A 22,048-nucleotide genomic window follows, 5' to 3' on the forward strand; every position below is an offset into this window, starting at 1 on the left:
CCAAATGCTCCTTCTTTAAACTGAGTGTTTTTTTGCTATTTGCTATTGAGTCACAACAAATATCTTTAAAAGTGTGTTAAAAAAAACAAAAAAACATAAGTATTTTGTCCAGTCGATCTTTAGAACGTGAAAATAAGAGAGTACAGAAAACAGGAAAACATCCAGCCCCACATTTGTCCACGTTCAAGCATCACTTTATATTAAAACCAAAACAGCCTGAATGTTTGTGGGATAATCCCCGTAAATGTCCTGTACGATGATTATTGTGTGTTAGCAGAGAGTAGAACAGGAAAGACCAATTGTTGCAACAGTAAGTGTGATGAGTGCCGTCCTTACTCTCGGAGGGACCTGTCACACTTATTTCCTGATAATGGCGTCCCCTAAACCTCAGACCTTAGACTGACTAAGACGGACCAAAAGCAGTATGAACAAATGTCTGTCAAAGTTAGGCTGTGTGTCTTTAACCAGTAACACCAAACCCAGTTTAACAATTCATGTTCATTAAAAAAAAAATGTTTCGGAATACATTTGACTTTCTTTCTTTTCTGTTCTTTTGTTTCTTTTTTTCTCTTTGATTTTTTGCTTTGACCATTTCAATCCATCCTGTTAATTTAACCCTCTTTCTTTTGCTGTGCCTGACACTGCTCTCTCCATCAGTGCAGCCGCTGCATTTGTTAACATGGGATACCTGTTATTTTCATTATTTAGTCCCAACCCCTATGTCTCCTTCTTCGAAATCAGTGAGCACGCCCAGCGAGGCCGGCAGCCAGGACTCGGTGGACTGCGGACCGGTGGGCAGGTATGGAGCTCGGCCTCGATTCTGTGTCAAACAATGACTCCTTGATCACATGATTCTGTCTGTAAATGACCAAACTAACCAATATTAAAGGGATTTTCAGTTTTAGTTTTAGTTACAAAGGACTTATTCATCTACAGACGGTGACAAATTAAAGGGAAAACCTGTATAAATGAGTGGAGGAACATAACGAATGCAGATGCCTCCAAACAGGTGTACTACATGATACAGTTAAGCAATTAACATCCTATCCTGCTCTGTGGCATGTATACAAATGCTGAGCAGGCCCAGTTGACCTTGATTTTGGATCAGGATGGCAAGAGGAAAGGATCTAAGTGACTTTGAAAGAGGGGTCATTATTGGGGCATGAATGGCAGGAGCTTCAGTCACACAGACGCTCAACTGGCTCGTGTTCTCGACAAGTGGGCGACTGCATGTGTGGCGACACCAAGAGAACGGGACAGGCCTGCCTGCTGGACCCCTACAGTGAGGGGGTCCGGAGGCTCTCTTATGCTGTGGGGGGCATTTTCCTGGCATGGTTTGGGTCCACTTGTCCCCTTAGAGGGAAGGGTCACTGCAAATCATTACAAAGTTATTCTGAGTGATAACCTTTATCCTATGGTGAAACATTTCTCTCCTGATGGGAGGGGTCTCTTCCAGGATGGCAATGCCCCATCCACAGGGCACGAGGGTCACTGGTTTGATGAGTATGAAAATGATGTGAATCATATGCTATGGCCTTCGCAGTCACCAGATCTCAACCCAATTGAACACCTATGGGAGATTCTGGACCGACGTGTTAGACAGTGCTCTCCACCACCATCATCAAAACACCAAATGAGGGAATATCTCTTGGAAGAACGGTGTTCATCCCTCCAGTAGAGTCCAGAGACTCGTAGAATCTGTGCCAAGAGCATTGAAGCTGTTCTGGGGCTCATGGTGCCCAACACCTCACTGAGACACTTTATGTGGGTTTTTCCTTTGATTTGTCACCCATCTGTAGCTCCCTTCTCCACAATAGACCAGGGCGGTATTGAGTTATAGCAGTTCTAGGGTCCGAAACTTGTAAGTTTTGTGATGTAGTTGGTCGCTGAACTATAGTGTGAAGTCACACGTTCGTCACCGTACATCCGATTCTGTTTTAAAAGAACATCTTCATAAAAGACATCCTGTTATGCTGGTGCTTATCTTCACCGATTAGAGAACAAATGATTAACTCACAGGATTCACTCACTTGTCTGTCACGACTTTCACGATTACTCGGCCCAGCCGTGTTCGAATACGTTTATTTTGCTCTCCACACGTCTAATCGCAGTTCTCTCTCTCCTCTCTGACCGGGGGCTGCAGATATAGGTAAGGACCTCAGTGGACCATGCTGGTCAAGTGTTGTGTGTTTGATCCTCTCGACACATCATCGCTTGCCGGACCCTGCTGGGCAGTGTGGGGCTTTCTCTATCGCTCTGGTGAATAAAGCCCCCCGCTACCTTCAGATGTCTGGGTTTTTTGTTTCCATAACCGTTATTCATTGGAAGTTTGTTTTCCTCTCCTTCTAACACATTGAACTTCACGCTCAGGTATGAATGGATGAAATCCTGGCATCTCATTAATCACACACTATATGTCACTTTCTGACTCATGTGCTTGAACACAATGTCACATTTGTAGATCTGTGTTTTATGTAAAGGTAAAAATATATTTCAAATCAGAATCCTATATATATATATATTGATTAGAGAACAAGATGTCAGTTCTGTTTTATTGTTAAATATAACCTTTGCTGAGGGCCGTTATTCAGAGACGCTGAGTAAATAAAGATAAGTAGGATGGCGTTGAAATGGATTTTTGTTCAGAAATTTTGTTGTGTTTTGGCCACAGTTTTGGCTTCTCCGGTTCCAGCACTAAGAGCTCTGAAACAAAACTCTCAAGTTCAAGTGCCGACAGCTCTTTAAGGAACCAGAATTGGTTCTTTGCCACTTCCTGCGGGTCACACTGAGCCCCGGACTGACTTAATATTAATTGGCCGAGTCTTGTCCTGCCGTTTACTACGAGCTGTTGTCTTTGGGTTTCTGAGGCCGTCAGACCCGGCCGGCCAGTGTGAGGGTATTCGCCTTGACGGTCTTTGATTTTTCCTGGGCTCTCATGCCAAACTGTGTTTAAGTGAAACCCCAGTTAAATAAAGCATAAAATGTCATGACAGGAAATATGCTCTGTGTCCTTGTAAGTCCTTGAAGAGACTATTTGGGATGTTTTCTTTGTTTTCTTGTTTTCGAAAGCAGGTGTAGAGGGAGAACGCTTTGCTTCTCTAGTGCACAGCTCACACGTTTTTACAGACAAGCGTTTACAAATGACCAGCTTCGTTTCAAACGTTTAGTGTCGATGCACAACAGTGCTGCTGTCACCATTTACAACGGTCTGCCATCATACGTGCATCTAAATGTTTATAAACAAATATAAACATTTATGGGACGGATTGTTGTGATTTAGAGGAATGTATCAAACCTCTAAAACATTTTTATATATAATATTTTAATTGACAAGATCAAAAATGTGTGATTAAATCTGATTTATGCTTCAGAAGCTGCTGTTATGAATATTGTAGTGATTTGAACCGAGGTACCATGTACAATACATTTCTGTACAATCACAACACGTACGTTCAATCTCTTTCATGTTGTTTTCTAAATATATGCATCTTTGCTATGAGAACCTTTACATGTACCGTACAATATTGAAAGTGAATTTAAGATACATAAGTATACTCTGTGTGTATGTAAATATGTATATGTGTATATATACATATATAAATGATTGGGCCACATGGACTATCTTACTGAACTCCAACCATGAGTAGACAACTACTACCTAAAGCAGTGGTCTATACAACAGTGACATGTCCACTTGAAATTGGGTTGGCCCCGTCAACTCCATCACGACCGAACTGAACACAACTGTCAGAACCGACTGAGACGAGAGAGAACTGCAGACATCTGGGGAAACCACTGGCCGATCAGTCAGCGGCTGGGTCTTTCAAACGCGGAGACTGGGGAAGGACAGCCCAAGGATCAATATATATCTGATCAGGCATCGATCATTACCCTGTGTGGGTCTGGATATTCTGGGGAGGAAATGGCGAGAAGAGTCAGTGCTTCCGATTGAGGAGTGTGGAACAATATGAACAGATACAGAAAAACAAGTAGATGTATGAGCAAGAGTGATAATGGAAGGGGATTATGGAAGAACATTAAATGATTCACTGAACATCTTGAAATGAAAAGTGTCATCAGACTGCTGACAAAACAGCCTTTATTGCGTTTACTTTTGCGATGGTCAATAAATGTTTATTATGATCAGCAGTGCCTTTTGATTCTTCTTTTAAATGTTTGGTAAGATTGTTCAGGTGGCCCTATAGCATTGTCTGCACAATATATATATATATATATATATATATATATATACACACATGATGTATGTGTGTATATATAAACATAATATATATGTGTTTATACATATATATATATATATGGTTTTGTGTTTTTTAAATCTATTTGAACCTAATGCCATATATATATATATATATATATATATATATATATTGAATCTTATTTACTTGGTTAAGATTTAACCCAGTGAAGAAATACAATTGTTGGAACACAAACATACACTCGGCTAATTAAACATGGTATTTCCATGCATGTTACAGTAAATGACACCGATACCATTAAGACCAAAGAAGTGATATGAAGTATGCATTGAAACCTATTCATCTTCAGTCTTTCCCATTTCCATTCTGCTTCGGTGCCTCAGCAAGCAGCAGATACCAGCTCTTCACTATTTAAAGCAGTTAACAAGAGGGAAAGACACAGAAACCTTTATCTAGAATAAAATTAACAAAAATAGGAATATCTGTGTATTATCTTCTGCTTGCATTGCTTTGATAAACTGCTAAATGTCTCCAGTTTAGCTTTGACCTTTCTCTGTGCAGAATGACTGAACTTCCTGTGCATGGAAGCCGTCGGACTAATCTGGGTTTTGTTCTGTTGCAGTTAGTAATGTTGCATGTTCTCTCCCTCTCTGCGCGGCATGGCATTGCTGGCTGTCCTGCGCTAGGACCCTGCAGTGGGACACTGACCCCTCTGTTCTCCAGCTGCAATCAGACTCTGAGCTCGGGTACTCGTGCACTTCCTTCTGTTCTGTGTGTTCTGTGTGTCGCGGGCGTGTGTGTGTTAAAACGAGACCAAAAGCACCTCATGGACAACAATAAGGGGAAAGAATTCGGACACTTTATATAACTTTAATATCGGCTTCCCTTAGCTTTACTTTCATATGTTCTTCTTTTGTTTTTTTTACCACTCTCCTACAGGACAGATGGCATAGCGTTGAAAACATTATTCGTTTTTAATTTCAGAGGACAGCCATTACAGTATCTGAAACATGGTGTGACTGGTGTAAAATCAGGAGATGAAACTAGTAGTGCTTTATCTGAGGAGGTGTAAGTGACCGACGCATGATATTTGATAATTGATTGGTAATTGATTGGCACCAGGTTCGATTACACACATCCTCTCAATTGAAGCACAGTAAAGTAAAGCCACTGTAACCGACCTGGGGGTGAGAGACGGGACTGGGGGCTATTGTGTGATGAGCAGCATGTTCTACCCCCCACCCCCCACCCCCATCAAAGCCAGTAGCTCTGAATACTGTTCATGCACCTCATCGAATAGACATATAAGGGAGACGAATCGCCAGGTATTCGATTGATTGCGTTCTAAGGAGGTCACGTTCAGGGGGTGTCTGTGTGATGGGTATCAGTTCCAGGAGGACAGTGTGACTGCATTCTCTGTGTCTGCGATGGCGACCCCACTTGCTGGAACGTCGTCCGTCTCTTGTGACGTCAGTATAACGCCCTGCCTCGGCCACACGGGTGTCAATAACGTTGCTCTCGGTTGTTGTTGTTTTCCAGTCGCAGGCTGCACAGACTGGGAGCGTCGAAGATCACGCAGGTGGACTTCTTGCCCAAGGAAGTGGTGACATACGCCAAAGAAACCCAGACACCTCTGACGGCACATCAGTCTGACGGTAAAGGTATTTTAATTCACTTCATTAAATAACAACACACACTTACAGTGAGGGAAAAAAGTATTTGATCCCCTGCTGATTTTGTACGTTTGCCCACTGACAAAGAAATGATCAGTCTATAATTTTAATGGTAGGTGTATTTTAACAGTGAGAGACAGAATAACAACAAAAAAATCCAGAAAAACGCATTTCAAAAAAGTTATAAATTGATTTGTGTTTCTTCCATTTGCGAATAACCGCACCAACTGTTGTCACCTTCTCACCAAGCTGCTTGGCGATGGTCTTGTAGCCCATTCCAGCCTTGTGTAGGTCTACAATCTTGTCCCTGACATCCTTGGACAGCTCTTTGGCCTTGGCCATGGTGGAGAGTTTGGAATCTGATTGATTGATTGCTTCTGTGGACAGGTGTCTTTTATACAGGTAACGAGCTGAGATTAGGAGCACTCCCTTTAAGAGAGTGTTCCTAATCTCAGCTCGTTACCTGTATAAAAGACACCTGGGAGCCAGAAATCTTGCTGTTTGATAGGGGATCAAATACTTATTTCCCTCATTAACATGCAAATCAATTTATAACTTTTTTGAAATGCGTTTTTCTGGATTTTTTTGTTGTTATTCTGTGTCTCACTGTTAAAATACACCTATCAATAAAATTATAGACTGATCATTTCTTTGTCAGTGGGCAAACATACAAAATCAGCAGGGGATCAAATACTTTTTTCCCTCACTGTAGGTTTTATTGTAGACTTTATGGATTAGTTCTGTCTGGCTCTGACTGATCATAGAAAGGTTTACATATAGATAGATAAATAGATTGTTCAAGATATGGTCCAGACGGCCGCAAACAAAAACACTTAATTGCAAAATATAAATACACAAACTCATGAGGATGTTATAAACATTGAGATTTACCGACAAGACTCATAAAGGATGTATTTGCTGCATAAATAAGCTGGTCAGATTTTGTAAACATTACAAAGTTTAAGGCAGAAGAGGTAAGTTACTCATGTTTTAGTTTCAGAAATATTTTGAGCAATATTTAAAGGAGTTTTTCAGAGCTGAACAGCACCCCCTTGTGGAAGCACTGGGCAACGCAGTCATCATTGTTTATTGTTCTATGTCATGTCAGAGATTAAATGTCTGGTTCAATTATTGCTTTCAGTGCGTAGAGTGTAGTGAAAATTAACACATGGAGAGTAAATACACATACAGTGTTTTCAAATACTGTATTTCTTCCTGTCTGAAAGGAATGCATAGCTCATGTTTGTCTCAGAATACAGTTTGCCTTTATTGTAATACATGTAGAACAATTCCATTAATAACGTAAAGCCAGTCAATCAAAACACACAGCAGCATCGTGCCAGTGGCTGAAGTTACCCTTGAGATCATCGCTCAGTCATGTCACCTGTTTCCCATCTGGAAAGTTCCAGCTTCACGTAAAAGCATCTCGACTGTCCATCACATTGCTTTAATATCTGAGAATAAATGTCAAGCTCATCAAACTGGGAGAATCCGTACTTCCCTGGACGATTGGCTGTATGAAAGAGGACACTGATAGTCTTGTTCTTCCAGTTAAAGTCTGGAAATGGTAATGGTCTTCACTCACACGCAGTAAGTAGACACAGATTGCAGCAATTTGAGAGGTTTCATATCAAAGAGCCTCACCTGGGACCGCACTTGTTTGCACGTCCCCTCGGGGGATTAATCCTCTCCGCATAGCTTTTGACGAATCTAATTGTGAATTGTTCAGTGGCTCCGGGAAGTTACTGCCTCGTCCCGAAGCCTGTCTCATGCAGTTAATCGCTGCGGTGTGTGGAGCGCTGCGGATCAGCCTAGAGCTTGAATTTTATTCCCGGTTTTCATTCATAAAAGAATGACACCATCGGCAAAGAACGGCGCCGACAGCTCCAGTCCACAGCCGCTGGTCGATGGGGGTAAATTAATCAACGACACGGCTTCCACTCTTAACGAGGAAGGCTTTTCTCCTGGTTGGGGCCGACAGGTCCTGCAGAAGATCAAGAAACCGATATACATGAAATGTTAAACGCGTTAATTAGAAACATTCCCATTATTTATTAAAAACGGCAACTTTGTAACTCTATTCCTGTGGGTTTTTGTTTAGGTAGCTAATGCAACACAGAAATTACCTCCAGAGATTCATTGTCAGTAATGAACACAACAATTAGTCTTAATCGCTCAGCTCCCCGGTGTCCTGTAGATGCGTTTTTATTATTTTAAACATGCTCGTGAATTTTTATCTGAAACGCCGAGCGCGCTCAAACCGGTTCAGTTCAATTATTGTTATTTATGACTCTGTGAGAAGCACACACAGCACTGTTGGCTAATTCGGCTTCAGCCAAGACTCGTATAAAATACAGATGGTTAAAATACTAAATGCCTCCATATGGACCCATAGCAGGAGGTTCTTAGGATTAGCATAAACTTACTCTTCTTAGGTAACTTTAACGTTAACCATTGCATGTTTATTTTCATCAAGAGCGTGTATCATCTTTTAATTTCTAAATAAACTATTGTAGAGCACGTATATGTCAGATTTGTACAGAATAGTTTCATAAACTAAGTGTGATGTCATCTTTGCTGCCTCTCTCGGGGCGGGCTTTTTTTTTTTTTTCTGGTTTTACCAAAAAGCCACAATCTTCACAAGGCTCCTCGATCTCTCCTTTGGCAACAGCTGCCCGCCATGTGATTCGAGACTTCCTGTCATTATAATGGATGTGTTTTTATTCTTTCCACTTCCTGAAGCCTGATCAGAATTAAAACTGCCCTCGGAATTTCCTGTCAAAGCGAGTCATTTATTCAGCCAGCGCTGCATCGACAGTCCTCTGATTGGACGTTGCCCTCGGCGCTCCTCGGCCCCGGGTTTGTTTTCTCGGCCCCGGCGTGTCTCTCTGGGCGTGTGCGTGGCCGGGCGTCCACGGCCCACATCTGCCAACGCGCACAGGTTGTCCATCACGGCCTCGGCCTTTGGAAACCTCCCGGCAGAGAGGGGCAGTGGTCTGAATATCTAACGCAGCCACCTGCTCGGGGCCCCGACTCGGTGTTTGTTCAGGGGGACCCGGCAGGACGTTTAACTGAGTGTTGAACCAGAACAGACCAGCTGCTTGACAAGTGCGATGAGGTTATGTAACGATTAAACAAACACACACGAGATCGACAGAGCTCTTTAGTTTGTGATTCGCTGCCCGTACTTGAAGATCGAATGAAGACAGCGTGCGGCCGGTGCGTTTTTATTGTTTTTGTGTTTTTGTTGGAGTCAGTAATTTCAGGACGAATAAAACAATCAAACAGAAGTCACCCTCGTGTTGCAGCAACACAAAACAATCCAATTAAAATGAAAATAAACGCTTGGCGGAGCCTCCGTGTCGTTTTGAGAAGCCCCACATTTCTCACGCCAGTGATTTACGAGTGTCACCAGTTTATATGCGAATGTTTTGCTCTGAAGCTTGTTTGTTGTGTCTGAAACCCAGAGAGCGCCTGATTACTCAAACGAGCCGTGCGCTGCATGGGTATTTTTGAATCACTGCCATGGGACGCTTTCAAATGGGTTTTGGCCGTCTCAGTGATTTGGCCTGGTTTCCGAGCTGCACTCACAGATCGGTCGCAGGCTGCGCTCGGCTCCTCTGTGACCCCGGTGTCGTCTCCTCTTGTGCCCGCTCAGTGTGTTGGCAGCCGCCGGCAGGAACGGTTGTGCTTAATCGGTGGTGCTTTAGTGCTTCGTCTCATGTGAAAGGAAACGTTGTGCAAATACAGCTGTGAATCAACATTAGAGCCGCGGATCTCGAGGGGGCAGTTAACCTCTCGGTACAGTGACCTGCGTTTTAATTCAAGGATAGGTTTGTTTCACATGTCTGTACGCTGTTACACTGCCCAGCGTGTGTTTGGGTCAGTCAGGATTCAATAAGAGGAGAAAGAAGGGGGATGTCATATATACATCTGTGTGTGTTGTATGTTGAGATGCACAGAGAACGCCGCACACACAACTCACGGGGCTGTGATGCAGATCCCCTCCTTCCCCTGGCGTTGACCTCACAGTGGCCGAACCGAGTCATGTGCTGTATCTATAATTACTGCTCAGAGCTCATCGCGAGACACTAAACATTGTTATTAAGGCTGAAGCAGGAGTCAGGAATGACAATGGGCCGCAGGACGAGCTGTCGGGAGTTGGAGGACGGGGATGTGAAGTGGGAAGCGTCTCGGTGTCCTTTCGCGTGGTTTGAACCCTTTCCGGAGACCGAGTGTAATAATGAGACAGAACAGATACAGGAGACACGCTACGGGAGCTTCAATAGTGTGCAGAGCAGGCTGATAGTGTCAGGGATCATGGTGGAGGTTTGCTGGGAAGGAAACGCGGATGGGAGATGTTTAAAAGCCATCCAACATGATCAAAGATTGTGTACGTATCTGTGCAACACAGCTCACAGTCTGGATGATATATGAGATTATCCAGATCGCACTGGCCCATCGTTAGGAATGTAAGTGTTACATTTATGACCTTTTAAACGTTGACCTATTCATTTCCCCAAAGCATTTTATTTCCGTATGAATATCTGCAGCCTGAACCCAGTCCAAGTGTCTGTCTGTGGAGAGGAAAAGGAGGAGAGAAGTATCTGCAGCTCTGTGTGAAGTGTGGACGGTCCCAGACAATCAGATCGTGTGTCGGTCACTGTTCCACCCGCTTGGCTCCCGGTCGTGTCGGCTGCATAGCAGGCATGAAAGAGGACTCTTGTGTTTCTCTCGTCATGCCTGCAGGACTCGAATGAGCCCAGATCACTGACAGACACGGCCCGTCCTGCAGACAGTGAACGCAGTCTCCACGGCCGAGCGAATTCCTCGCCAACGTCTCGCACCCTCAATGCAGGACAATGCTTTGCCTAAACCCAGTCCCGGCTGCCTCGAAGCACTTAAAACAAAACAAAAAAACATTCTTGTGGATTCTGCCGTCTTCTGGGACAGAGTATAAAATCCGTAATCTGATGGGCTCTCTCACAGCAACGCCGTGACGATATAAATATAAGGCGCTGCTTTAGGAGCGAAAATGATTTCCCTGCCCCTCGTATGAAAAATAAAGAGCCGGCCAATAAAAACGCTCTGAAAACAGGAGTCCTCTTAACGCGCCGCATATTTCCAGTCCAGCCACGTCGGCTCTGAGGTGGATGCCCGGCGGAGCGCGAGCCAAACCAGTCGCTCGGGGTTGTGGGAAAGACATAATGCTGACATGACACGAACGCAGTTTTCCAACTGATCCCAATCAGGAGATAAATATCACTCTCGGCAGTAAGCTGTGTGCAGAATCGCTCTCTGTGTGCCCAGCCGGGCTGGACCGGTGTCGTGTTGGCCGCGGTTCAGACCAGACGTACGGGCCGAGTATCACTCTGGTCACCGGAGCCTGAAGCGCCGTTAATGGGGGACGGAAAGCTCGCTGTGTTTAGTCTGGGTCGTTGTGTGATGTTAAAGCTGTAATTATCGCCAGTGAACCCTATTTGGGTCGCAGCTTCGGTTTGAGTTGGGTGTTGTTGGGTTTGAATCCACCTCTCGACAGGGTTAGAAGTTTACAGGGTCAAGGAGGGCTTTTTTTCCAGGCGTTTCTCGAACGTTTTTCTGCACCATTAGCACCGGCGGCCCTGCTGGGAGACGGGGGGGGTGGGACTCACGGCCTCTTCTGAGCCGTTAGAAGTTTTCCTGTTGTTTGGTCTGCTGGTGAACCCATCATGGCGCTGAACTGTTTAAAACGCGGCTCTAAGAGCTCGATAGTAAACGGTTATTGCTTTGCAAAATCCCTCGTGGCCTCCAGACTGACCCTTACTGTGAAAATGAGCCGGAACGAACGCATCGAATGGGCCGGGTGTCGGTTAAATCAAGAGAAATCTCAGATCAGATTCCGTTCCATGATATTATCAGTCTGTGTGTTACTCAGACTGTTCCTGTTTTCCCAAGAATAGGAAATAAACCTAATATATAACCGAATAAATGTTCACACTTCTCACACATTAATACATTATATTGTGAATGCATTTAGCAACTTTTAAATAGTTATTTATAATGTTATTTCCACTGCCTCCATTTACTCTTTAAATACAACTAGGGGATGCTGTTCTTTTTATGTATTAAAAAATATATAATAAGGCGACAGCAATGATGTAGCGGCTTTATTGTGAAAGCAGGCCAAAAAAAATTGAAAAAAGAAAGTGGACAGGCTTTTCTGAATGTGTGTTTGTGTGGGAAGCTTTACTTTTTGTCATTGTACATTAGGTGTAGCAACATCAACAAGAACTACTACTACTACTACAACTGCTAATCTTGTTGTGTATAATGGGTGTAACTCTACAGTTCCAACTCTGTATCGCTGCTGGGTCGGACGGTGGTCTCTCTCCGGACCCCCGTATCTGTGCCACACATCTAGGAATGCTGTAATTGCATGCGAGCTTCTCTACCTCTCTCTGTGTGAGAGCCTTCACCGGGAGAGAACGGGTCACATATGGAAATGTTTCCAGTCCACTGTTGATTTAACTCTTTCTTGTGGACGAGGGAAAAAAAACCTCCAGGTGTCAGTGTTCTCACAGCAACACAATCTGGTGTGCAGAGCTTCCCGGCAGACCTCCGGTGTCATTGTGTTCAGGGGGTTGATTTCCGTGTTGTGTTTGTGTTGCCTCACGCACTCTCCCGGAGAGGGGAGTTGTGTTGTAAGGGATTGCGTGCGACGGGAATTCGGCCAAATATCTGAACCACTTTCCCCCTCGAGGCAAGAAAGAATCCCTTCAGTTTAAAGAAAAATAAAATCATCTCAAGGGCCGAATGGTTTTGATTGAAAGAGGTTTGCCAGTCATAAAAAAATAGAAAATATCATATTGAGAGAGAGAAAACACATCTTCTGGAGTTGGGAATATATGCCAAGCTGAAGACAGATGAGTGCAATTTCCCCTTTTTCCAGCGTATTTCGGGATACATGAGACTCATGGGTGGGATGTTTGCAGTCCGGGGTTCTAGAACCTGATTCCCTGGCGCCATGTTTCCAGTTCTTTGAGATGTTTTCTTCTTTTACACGGGACGGAGCTGAACCCCAGGCTACAGAAGCTCACTGGCAGAGACATGCAAAACACGAAACAAAAAGAGTGGGTGATTTCGGTGACTTCCATTGAGCATTGGATTCCTCTCAATTTGATTTCCCTTTTACATTCTCCCCCAAATTCAATTGCAATGAATATCGAACCACCAGCAGCAGATTCACATCCTGTCCTACTTTTCCTCACCAAAGTGACAGAAGTATCCGGGCCACTGCAGGTGTTCGGACACACGGTGTTTGAAAACACTTCCCCTGTTTGCCGAATGTCTTTGTATCTTCTGTCTTCAGTGTGAATCTCTGACCGCCACCCTGCTGGTGTGCCTGATTTGCTTTGTATAAAGGTAATTGAGTCCTAAGTCTAATGATTTAGGGTGGAATTAGGGCAATAGGTATTAGAAATGACAAGCAAATGTACTTCTTATCTGATCATCTTCATGTGTAATAAGAATAGAAGTTCTGCAAAGTAACTTGGAAGGGCACTTGTGTGTACTGTTATTTGTTGTACTCCTGTGTTTGTGTATCACCTCCCAGTGCGTTTTGATTTAGCCGGTTGCAACGCTAGTGCTCAGACGCAGCGTCTCCGGGCTGACAGCAGAGGGCAGCCACGGCACACACAGCCGGCGTTGTTGTGAACTGTCATTGCGCGTTCGAACGCTTCGTGTGACACATTTTGTGTTTGGAAACATTTGGATTCATAAAAATATGGGTCAAGAAATATCTGGCAACCGTGCTCTTGAATGAATTCCATCTTGTGTTTTTAAATTTGAAAGTGTCTAATCTGGAGTGGATGTGCTAATGGGATGGAAGCATTTTTAAATGAAATTAATTTGCACTGAACTGTGAGTGAATAACACAGGAAGAACTCATGAATATTGTTGATCTTCAGGTGAGTTCTGGTGCTGATCACATGACCAGCATTTACTCGGACTCGGACCCAAACCCCAACCCCAACCCCTGTACCTGATATCATTCACATCAGACCTCAGAGGAAGTGTGTGAACTTGTGACCATTATTTCACTGTTATATGAATATCAGTGCTTTCTTTTTCATTCAAAGGCACATACTACACTTTTCATATTTAAAATGTATATATGTAAATTACACTGCAGATCTCCCAAATGTTTGTTCAGCTGACACAATAATTACAGAAGGCGAATGTAAAAGCACATAATGCTCTTTATTTGTCAAGTAATAAACATTATAAATGATCCTGCCAAACGACACATTCTTTGTTTTACTTTTTTTTTTTTTAAATAACTGCGTCAAGTGATTTGGTTTAATTGCTCACTTTGACAGCCGTGCATTTGGAAAACTTTAAGTCATGAAGTTTAATCATAAGTTTCGGCGTCTGTGCGTGGCATGACCCGCTTTATAGAGCTGTGGCTCTGGGGGGAGCCAGAACTCACTGTCATGAGAGAGAAGTGCACAACTGAGTTGCATAATTTAGGTTTATTCCTTTTTTTTTCCGTCAATGCAAGTTTTGTGGATTTATTAGTAGGTCAGCTTAAAATCCAAACGTAGGTGGTTTCAATAGATTTTAGTACATGTGTAAAAAAAGTTAATATTTACTTATCTATATATATTTAAATTACTATTAGAATTGGAAACATGATGCATACCTCCAAGGTATCTATGCATTACTATGCAGAATTAATTCATTATCTTTGGAATTAAACATTTTAAATTGATCATAATGCTAAAATTGAACATCATTTAAAACTACTGTATTGCTTTACAGTGTCCTTCTGTATTTTACACAATCTTACAAAGTTTTTTATATTTACAGCACCTGGCAGTATTCCCTTAAACAAGACAGTAACTATAATTCACCAGAACGCTTGCTTCTTCATCGCAGGGAAGAGAAGAGAGCAACGACTGAGAGTCACAATAACTTTACACAATTAAAAAGAAAAGCTAATTCTGTAATTGAGCTACACATTGAAATTAAGCCCTGATGAATGTGTGCTGTAGTAAAGAAACAACACTTGCACATGTGATTCAAATGACACCTTTGGTCATCTTCATCTACATTTTATAATGCTAATGTTAAAATATGATATTATAGACCCTCCTGTGCATTTCACTGGGATAGTGACAGTAGCTCGGGGGTGGAGCTGGAGGGGAGAACGCTCTGCTCTGCTGTCTGTCGAACTCCTGGATCATCCCGTAGTTGTGCCAGTGCTGTGATCTGCATCAAAGAGCCGTGCCTATCTCTCCTCTCGACATTTCGACATTGTGGAAATCCAAAGCATTCTTTGGGTCTCGTGGGGGGCACTGATTTATACAGAAATCGTCAGGAGGAAAGACATCATTTGTTTACTGATAGTTGTGAAGGATAGCTTTGTCGGTCTTTCTAATTGTGTGCAGATAAGACATGGCCTGTGTGGAGTTAACATTTTTGGTGGAGTCCCTCAGTTCAATTTATTTTTCCATTCTCACTCGGCACTGATTCAGAGTTGCATAAACACAACAAAAAATAAATAAATTAGTAAAAAATAAAGTACAGGAAATAAAATAATCAATTTTATACAATATAATCTAAATGACAAATAATAACCTTTTAACAAATTTTTAAACATTCCCTAATTTCACAACATATAATCTAAATATATAATATATATATATATTTTTTTTTCCTAATTTATATTGACAATGTATTATGAAAGAAATTAATAAAAAATTGTATATATATATTTATATATATTTGATATAGACATACTGTAACATTAAATGAATGCAACACATTGATAAATTAATATCAAACTACAAACTGCAAGGATTACCTTTAAACAAGCAGTGTATAATAATATAATAATAATAATTATAATAATAATGATAATAAATATTATATATATATATATATAATATTTGTCCTTGGTTATACTGTAAAAGATTGAATTGAGAATGTTTTCTAATTTAGTAAAAATAAATTGTTTCTTTTTAACAGAAGACATCTCCTGTTACCAAGGAAACCTGTTAATTCCAGTTAACAGTGTTGTTACCTGTTCCATTCCATGCTCATACTGTTTTTATGACATATAGCTTTTATACTCCTTGTTTATATATATATATATATATATATATATATATATACATTTTATTACCCATTATAAATATTCACAAACCTCCAGGTGTGTTCCATATGAATTTACGCACATTCTTAGTAAGAGGATGTTCATACTAAAGGAGTTTACATGTAATTATTTATTGATTTGCTTTTATTGTCTCTCACTGTGTCAGAAAGCGAGAGGCCCATCTCTGGGTCGTCTGGCTCAGACTCGGGGAAGTGGCCGGAGAGCCGGCGGTCCATTAAAGCTTGGGCCGCTGTTCAAGTCAAAGACTGCGCTGTTTTCTTTTACTGGCAACTGTGTTTGATGCACAAGTATTTACAAATTAAAAATGTATTAATTTGGACAGCCTGGTTAAGTTTGTTAACCTTGATATTTGCTTTTGGTGAGACACTTTCACCGTGTACAGTGACACCTCTCTCTCAGTTTCTCTCTCAAGGTTGTTGATCTCCTCAGTCCGGCACTGGTTTTATTACACACCTTACACAATACACTGAAACCCTTCCATCACTGTGTGAGGAGTATTACATATCTGACCACAGCACAAGAGGCCGTCCTAGATATGACTAAACCAGGTCTTCCTAATGTCTGTGGTCGTCTGGATATAATTCTCACCAGCAGCTGCCCAGAGCTACGAAGCCAAAGACCAGTTTTATTCTTCCCAGTTTAATTTGCATATAAACCGTTTGTACAATTCCTTCCTGGATTATGTTATTACGATTCTGTTGCCGAATATAAATACTCTAGGAAATAAATGGCCTGCTACACAATCCAGCAGCCCCCTGCCATATTTATTTTATTTCTTCTGCCTCCTTGCATTTGTTTTTTGTGTTTTGTGGTGCAAGATCAAATATGTCAAAAAGGAAAAACGACACACAGAACAAAGGGCCTCAGATTTTCTTGGTCTTTCCAGTGGCTGGGTGTAATCAATTAAATGCGGTCTGCTGTTAAATACTTAAAGGAACAGGGCTCTCGTCGCAAGAAATGAAAACAGGTTTCAGCTTCTGCTTTCAAATGTCGCCGTGTCGGATAACCCACGCTTTGGAAGGCGAGGATGTTGTTCAAATCAAAGGAAAAGTCCGGTTCATGATGTTGAATTGCAGAATGTGATTGTGTGATCGTGAAGTCTAATCGATATCGGATGTCATGAGATAGAAACAGATCTCCTATTCAGATGCAGATACGATTGAATTAAACTGCTTTGTAACCTTTTTATATCGGTTTATTTTTATAGATTTTTGTGGCAAAAGGCCAATTTCAGTAAGTGTGACATTTGACCTTGGCTGACATACACAGCCATCGACAATAAACTCCTAAAACCTGCGGGACGCTCCAGGTGGGGTCCCTGCTGACCGCGCTGGCCAAGGGACGTCCGTGCGTGTGCGGGGGTCCGCTCTGTCTGCCTGCCCCCTGCGTCCACAATACATCTTTTCATGTCTGCCCAGCTGCAAGAAAAGAAAAAAAAAAGCCTGTGCAATGTTGCTGTACCTCTTTGCCCTGAATTTAAAGGCAATTATCACTGACCTAAAATTATCCCGGGCTAAACACTGTTAAGGGTTAGACATGTACAGAGATCGTGGGGGCTCCTCTCGTTTGAAACAACCTTCCTGGTGTTTATTGTGAGACAGAGTGCGATTTGTTTGCAGCTGCTTGGATGCCGCTTCATCATCGCGGATGCTACACACAACCAGCCGTCTCCAGATGCTTCGAAAACAGACGGCGAGACAGTGGTTTATTTCGGAGATTGGTGCGATTACAACTTGAATGTTACTTTTCATTAATAAGCAAATCCACAAGTAAATAAACAGGAATAAAATGCATATCGCTGCTGTGTTGTGTGGTGGTGGTGTGACATCGAGTCCCACCATAGTATTTATTCGGCATCAGCGTGAAGACTGTGCAGTTGTTCTCAGTGTGAAGCCCCGTTTAAATAGCAGCTTGTCAGCCGCGAAGGAATGGCGATCAATTCCTTATGACAGTTCCATTGTTGGGATTTTAGTTTCCTATATTTTTCTATGTGTTGAATATGATTTCGTGGATAAAATAAACAGATTCGTGGCCATTATGTTTGCCATTATGTATTATGTAGCGAAGGGCATTTTTCTGTTTTGCTGTATGAACATCGTGGTTGTTCTCCTTGAGTGTGGCCACTTTGAGCCATTATCCTGAACAGAGATTGAGAAAGAGTTCAACGTTTCAACAGCCATGTTTAAAAATGCATCAAATTAATTTCCGTCGACTATTATTTAGTGTGGAGAAGTTTACCGTTCCCAAAATGGTTCAGTTCTGAGTTATCATTGTCGTTTGCGGTGAAACAGACATTCAAACCTGAGTGCAGTTTCTATGGTTGAATTCTCTGCAGTTTTTATTTTTCTTACCATAATCTGAAAGCCTTAGAGCTCAAAGGTGATATTATTTGATACTATAATATCTGATTTAATGTACTGAATTCGGGGGTGAAACGTCATCTGTACCAGTGAAGCTGCAGTGTCTTAAAGATGAGGTTTTATTTCAAACAAAAGCATAACCACTGCATTATGTGGATTTTTATGGCTGCTGTTTGCAGAATTGTAATGATTATGTAGTTTAAAGGTTTAAATGCTAAAGTCATCTTATTTCAGTCTCTAATGGCAGGCACCTCCATGTTATTTTGAAATATGTGGCTACTGTGTATCAATTAAACTGCGTGCTACTCCGGCAGACTTTGTGTTGCATGAATCCTCCTTTTACACAACACACGCTGACAAGTTAAAAGTGGGGGGATGGGGGTCGTTTATATAAATAAAGGGAGACAAATCTTAGCGTTGGGATAAATCACTCAATTGTGGCCTCATAAATAATGCTCAGTCCGGAGAAGCTGTTCCGTGACAGGACGGCATTAGGATCTTCTTTCAAGCTTTTGGAGGCTACTCCTACACACGGGCTCCCAGCCTGTGTTGTGGTCGGCTCGCTGCAGAGCCCCCGACTTCTGAAGGCTCTGTTGTGTGGGATCCTTTCATGCCTCGCGCCTGCAGGACGTCTCGGAGACGGCGCGCCCGAGGAGCCCTCAGGAAGCGTGCCTGGGCTCCCCTTCGAACAGGGCCCGCTGCCCCCGAATACCAGGGTCCCGGCTTCGGAGGCAGGACTGGTTTCCACAGAGTGACTTGGGATGGATATTAGATTGTTGTTGTAGTTGTTGTCGTGTAATCACTTCCGGGCCTCCACCTGACACCACGTAGCGCTGCAGGTTGGCTTCTTGAGTCGGGGATGAAAGAGTCGGCCGCATCCTCCCACCGTGGCACAGCTTGTATCTCACAGGAGCCGCTCCGGTCTCTGCTGTGTGATTTCCCTGCTATAATAACCCGGTGTCAACATGTATTCGTCAAGGAGGGCACGGGCCTCGGCTCTGCCTCTGCATCCCCTGTTTCATAGCCATGCTGGACGCTGCCCAAGTCTCTCCGACAAACCTCAAGTTTAATATTTCCAGAGCCGGGCACGAGTGCACTTCTCAACGCATTAGCTGTGATTATAAAGGGGGTCTTTGATCTGGGGCTGCTGGTAAAACGCTATTCTTGTGTAAGAGATGAGCATCGTGGTGACACACGTACGATGACCGTTCCTTTATATCTGAGCTTCTGTGTGTAATCGTTCGGTGTGTAAAACATTTGCACAGTGTTTAATCGAGTCAGCTCTGCCTGTATAAACATGCTAAGGCCTGTATTCCAGTTTAAAAATATCACAACACTAGTTTCCCTCGTTTAACTCCGATATTCAGCTGTTTACAGAGGTAGGTTGCTGCAGACTGAGCCATCACTTCCTGTAGCTGAACAGGGCCTATGAGGCATATCTTGTGTTCAGCGAACTAAAAAGCAGCTGCCGACTGAAACACAGAATTAAAAACTCTTGAGTCCGTGAGACACTGTTTCTGAGGAGCCGTTCAGAAGATGTGTTAACAGAGAGTGAAGTCAGCATGAAGCAGGGCATTTTAAATTGGCAGTACCAGCATGGGGAAGCCAGGGAAATTGAAAGTGCCTCCGTAGAGAGAGGAGGACGTGATTGCCTCTGCAGCTTGTGTTTCCTGATCGCCACGAGAGATACTAAAACAAGTTTTCGCGAGACAGCCTGTTAACGGCTCGGTTAATGTCTAGCCCTGCTGAGACCATCTTATTAACCAGAAAGCAAAAAGGAAAGTTAAAGGCTTGTCTGCTCCTGATTAAGCTGACACGAGCAAATAACTCTAAATGTGTTCTAAATCTCCAAAACACACATTTGTAGCTTTTATTTTATTTTGAAAGCCAAAGCCATGATTGTAAAGAGTTTGCTGTTACTGTAGTATATAACAGGTGGTAGGTAGTCTATTTACATTCTTAACATTCAAAGGTAGGGCAAAGCACAGTTACATAATGACATTAATGTTCAAACACAACAAAATGGAAACATATATCACATATTTTTACAATACAAGGTCACATTTTTATGTTGCGGTGTATTCCTGAAACATACAATTAAATTTACCATTATCTTACGCTTGGGATGCTTGGCTGCCAACAACCAACTGAACCGAGATCATTTCTCTGTTTTATTTTTATCATTCTGAAATTTAATCACAGGTTCCGTCTGCATATGTGTAAATAACATTTTTTCCCAATCAGCTCATACCCAAGGTGCATTGCTGACGTCCCTGCTATCCAAGCAAAGGAGAAAGACTTTAGACGTTGGACGTGCTTCGAAACCCTCAGTGTGTGTGCTGGCCGGGCTGGCCGGCTGCCTGTCTGGGCTCACGATCCTCCTGTGCTTTGCTGGGCTCTGACTCTGTGGCTCCGTCACATTCAGCAAAACCGCTTCTTAGGGTCGACAAAATTACATCAGGGATCTGCGTTCTAAATCAGTCTGAGCTGCGCCGGGGCTGCAGGGAAGAGACGTTGCATGTGAGATGCAAAATGAGAAGTGTTCAGATCTAAGCTGAGATCTGCAGAGACATTTCGACGTCCTGTGTGCTTTAGGAGCTGAGTGTGCCTTATACATCTGTGTGTACCACTATACAGAAAAGTGAGTCAGGGTTGTGTAGTGATCTGTTTTGAGGGCTACAGGGTCTAGACTATAGTGTAAAGTGCATTATTGTGTGGTAAATCCATCTCCAGTGTTTGCTTCGAACCCCAGGGTTTAATCACTCCATGCCTGGGTTCTTCGAGGTCCTTTGCTCTCTAGTCTCACGCGGTCCTGCTCTTCAGAAACAGCGACGCTCCGAGTCAGTGTGTGACGGCCAGTGTAGCATTAATGCGTCCTTTCAAGTTTTGATGAAAAGTAGAGCGAGGGCCGCATGCCGTGATTAGGTCTTACATCGTTAATCTTTTTTTCTAAATTAAACTCTTGCCATCTGTTGCATGACTGGAAAAAATCCTGTGATTAAACCTGTTTTCTAGTTTTTTTGCCTCACTCGATGCTGCCCAGAGCATGTGACCTGAGGCCAGAGCTAATTTAACCCTTTGCGGAAGGTCAGCTTGAAAACGACTCCGCAGAGGGTTGGGTTGAGGCGGCGGTTTTGTCCGCAGGTGTCCCTGTGAGAGGGATGGGGAGACGTGGTGTCGTTGGCAGCTGCTTCCGCGTCCTGCTGGCCCAGGGGTCAAGGGTCAGGGGACAGGGGTCAGGAACACATCCCGGGTTCAGTAAGGCAGCGGGGTTGCCACAGCAGCAGCCCGTCGCAGGTGTTTGTTACGGGATCCACAGCGATCGGTTAATTTATTGTTATATATTCTTTCTTACACAACATTCCTATGTTCTGTGTCTGTGAGGAAAACATCTCTGTTTTATACCTGTCCCGTTCTCTTGGTGTCCCACACATGCAACCACCCACTTGTCGAGAACACGAGCCATTTGAGTGTCTGTGACTGAAGCTCCTGCCATCCGTGTCCCAATAATGACCTCTCTTTCAAAGTCACTTAGATCCTTTCCTCTTGCCATCTTGATCCAAAATCGAGGTCAACTGGGCCTGCTCAGCATTTGTATACATGCCACAGAGCAGGATAGGATGTTAATTGCTTAACTGTATC

At 42.9% G+C, this 22,048-nt stretch overlaps 1 protein-coding gene across 8 annotated transcripts in view; it reads left to right on the forward strand.

Moving 5' to 3' along the window:
• Positions 1-22,048, forward strand: part of dync1i1a (dynein cytoplasmic 1 intermediate chain 1a) — a 52,248-nt gene that overhangs the window by 6,647 nt on the left and 23,553 nt on the right. For 2 of the 8 annotated variants that reach the window (XM_066715499.1, XM_066715500.1), the window contains exons 5-7: positions 658-799; positions 4,904-4,963; positions 5,757-5,878. In XM_066715499.1, the coding sequence (XP_066571596.1) occupies positions 658-799; positions 4,904-4,963; positions 5,757-5,878 (324 nt within the window). The remainder of the gene's footprint in view (positions 1-657; positions 800-4,903; positions 4,964-5,756; positions 5,879-22,048) is intronic. The other 6 variants (XM_066715501.1, XM_066715502.1, XM_066715503.1 and 3 more) reach the window with 6 other exon arrangements.

This window comes from Amia ocellicauda, chromosome 10, assembly GCF_036373705.1.
Source record: "Amia ocellicauda isolate fAmiCal2 chromosome 10, fAmiCal2.hap1, whole genome shotgun sequence".
Classification (NCBI taxonomy): domain Eukaryota; kingdom Metazoa; phylum Chordata; class Actinopteri; order Amiiformes; family Amiidae; genus Amia; species Amia ocellicauda.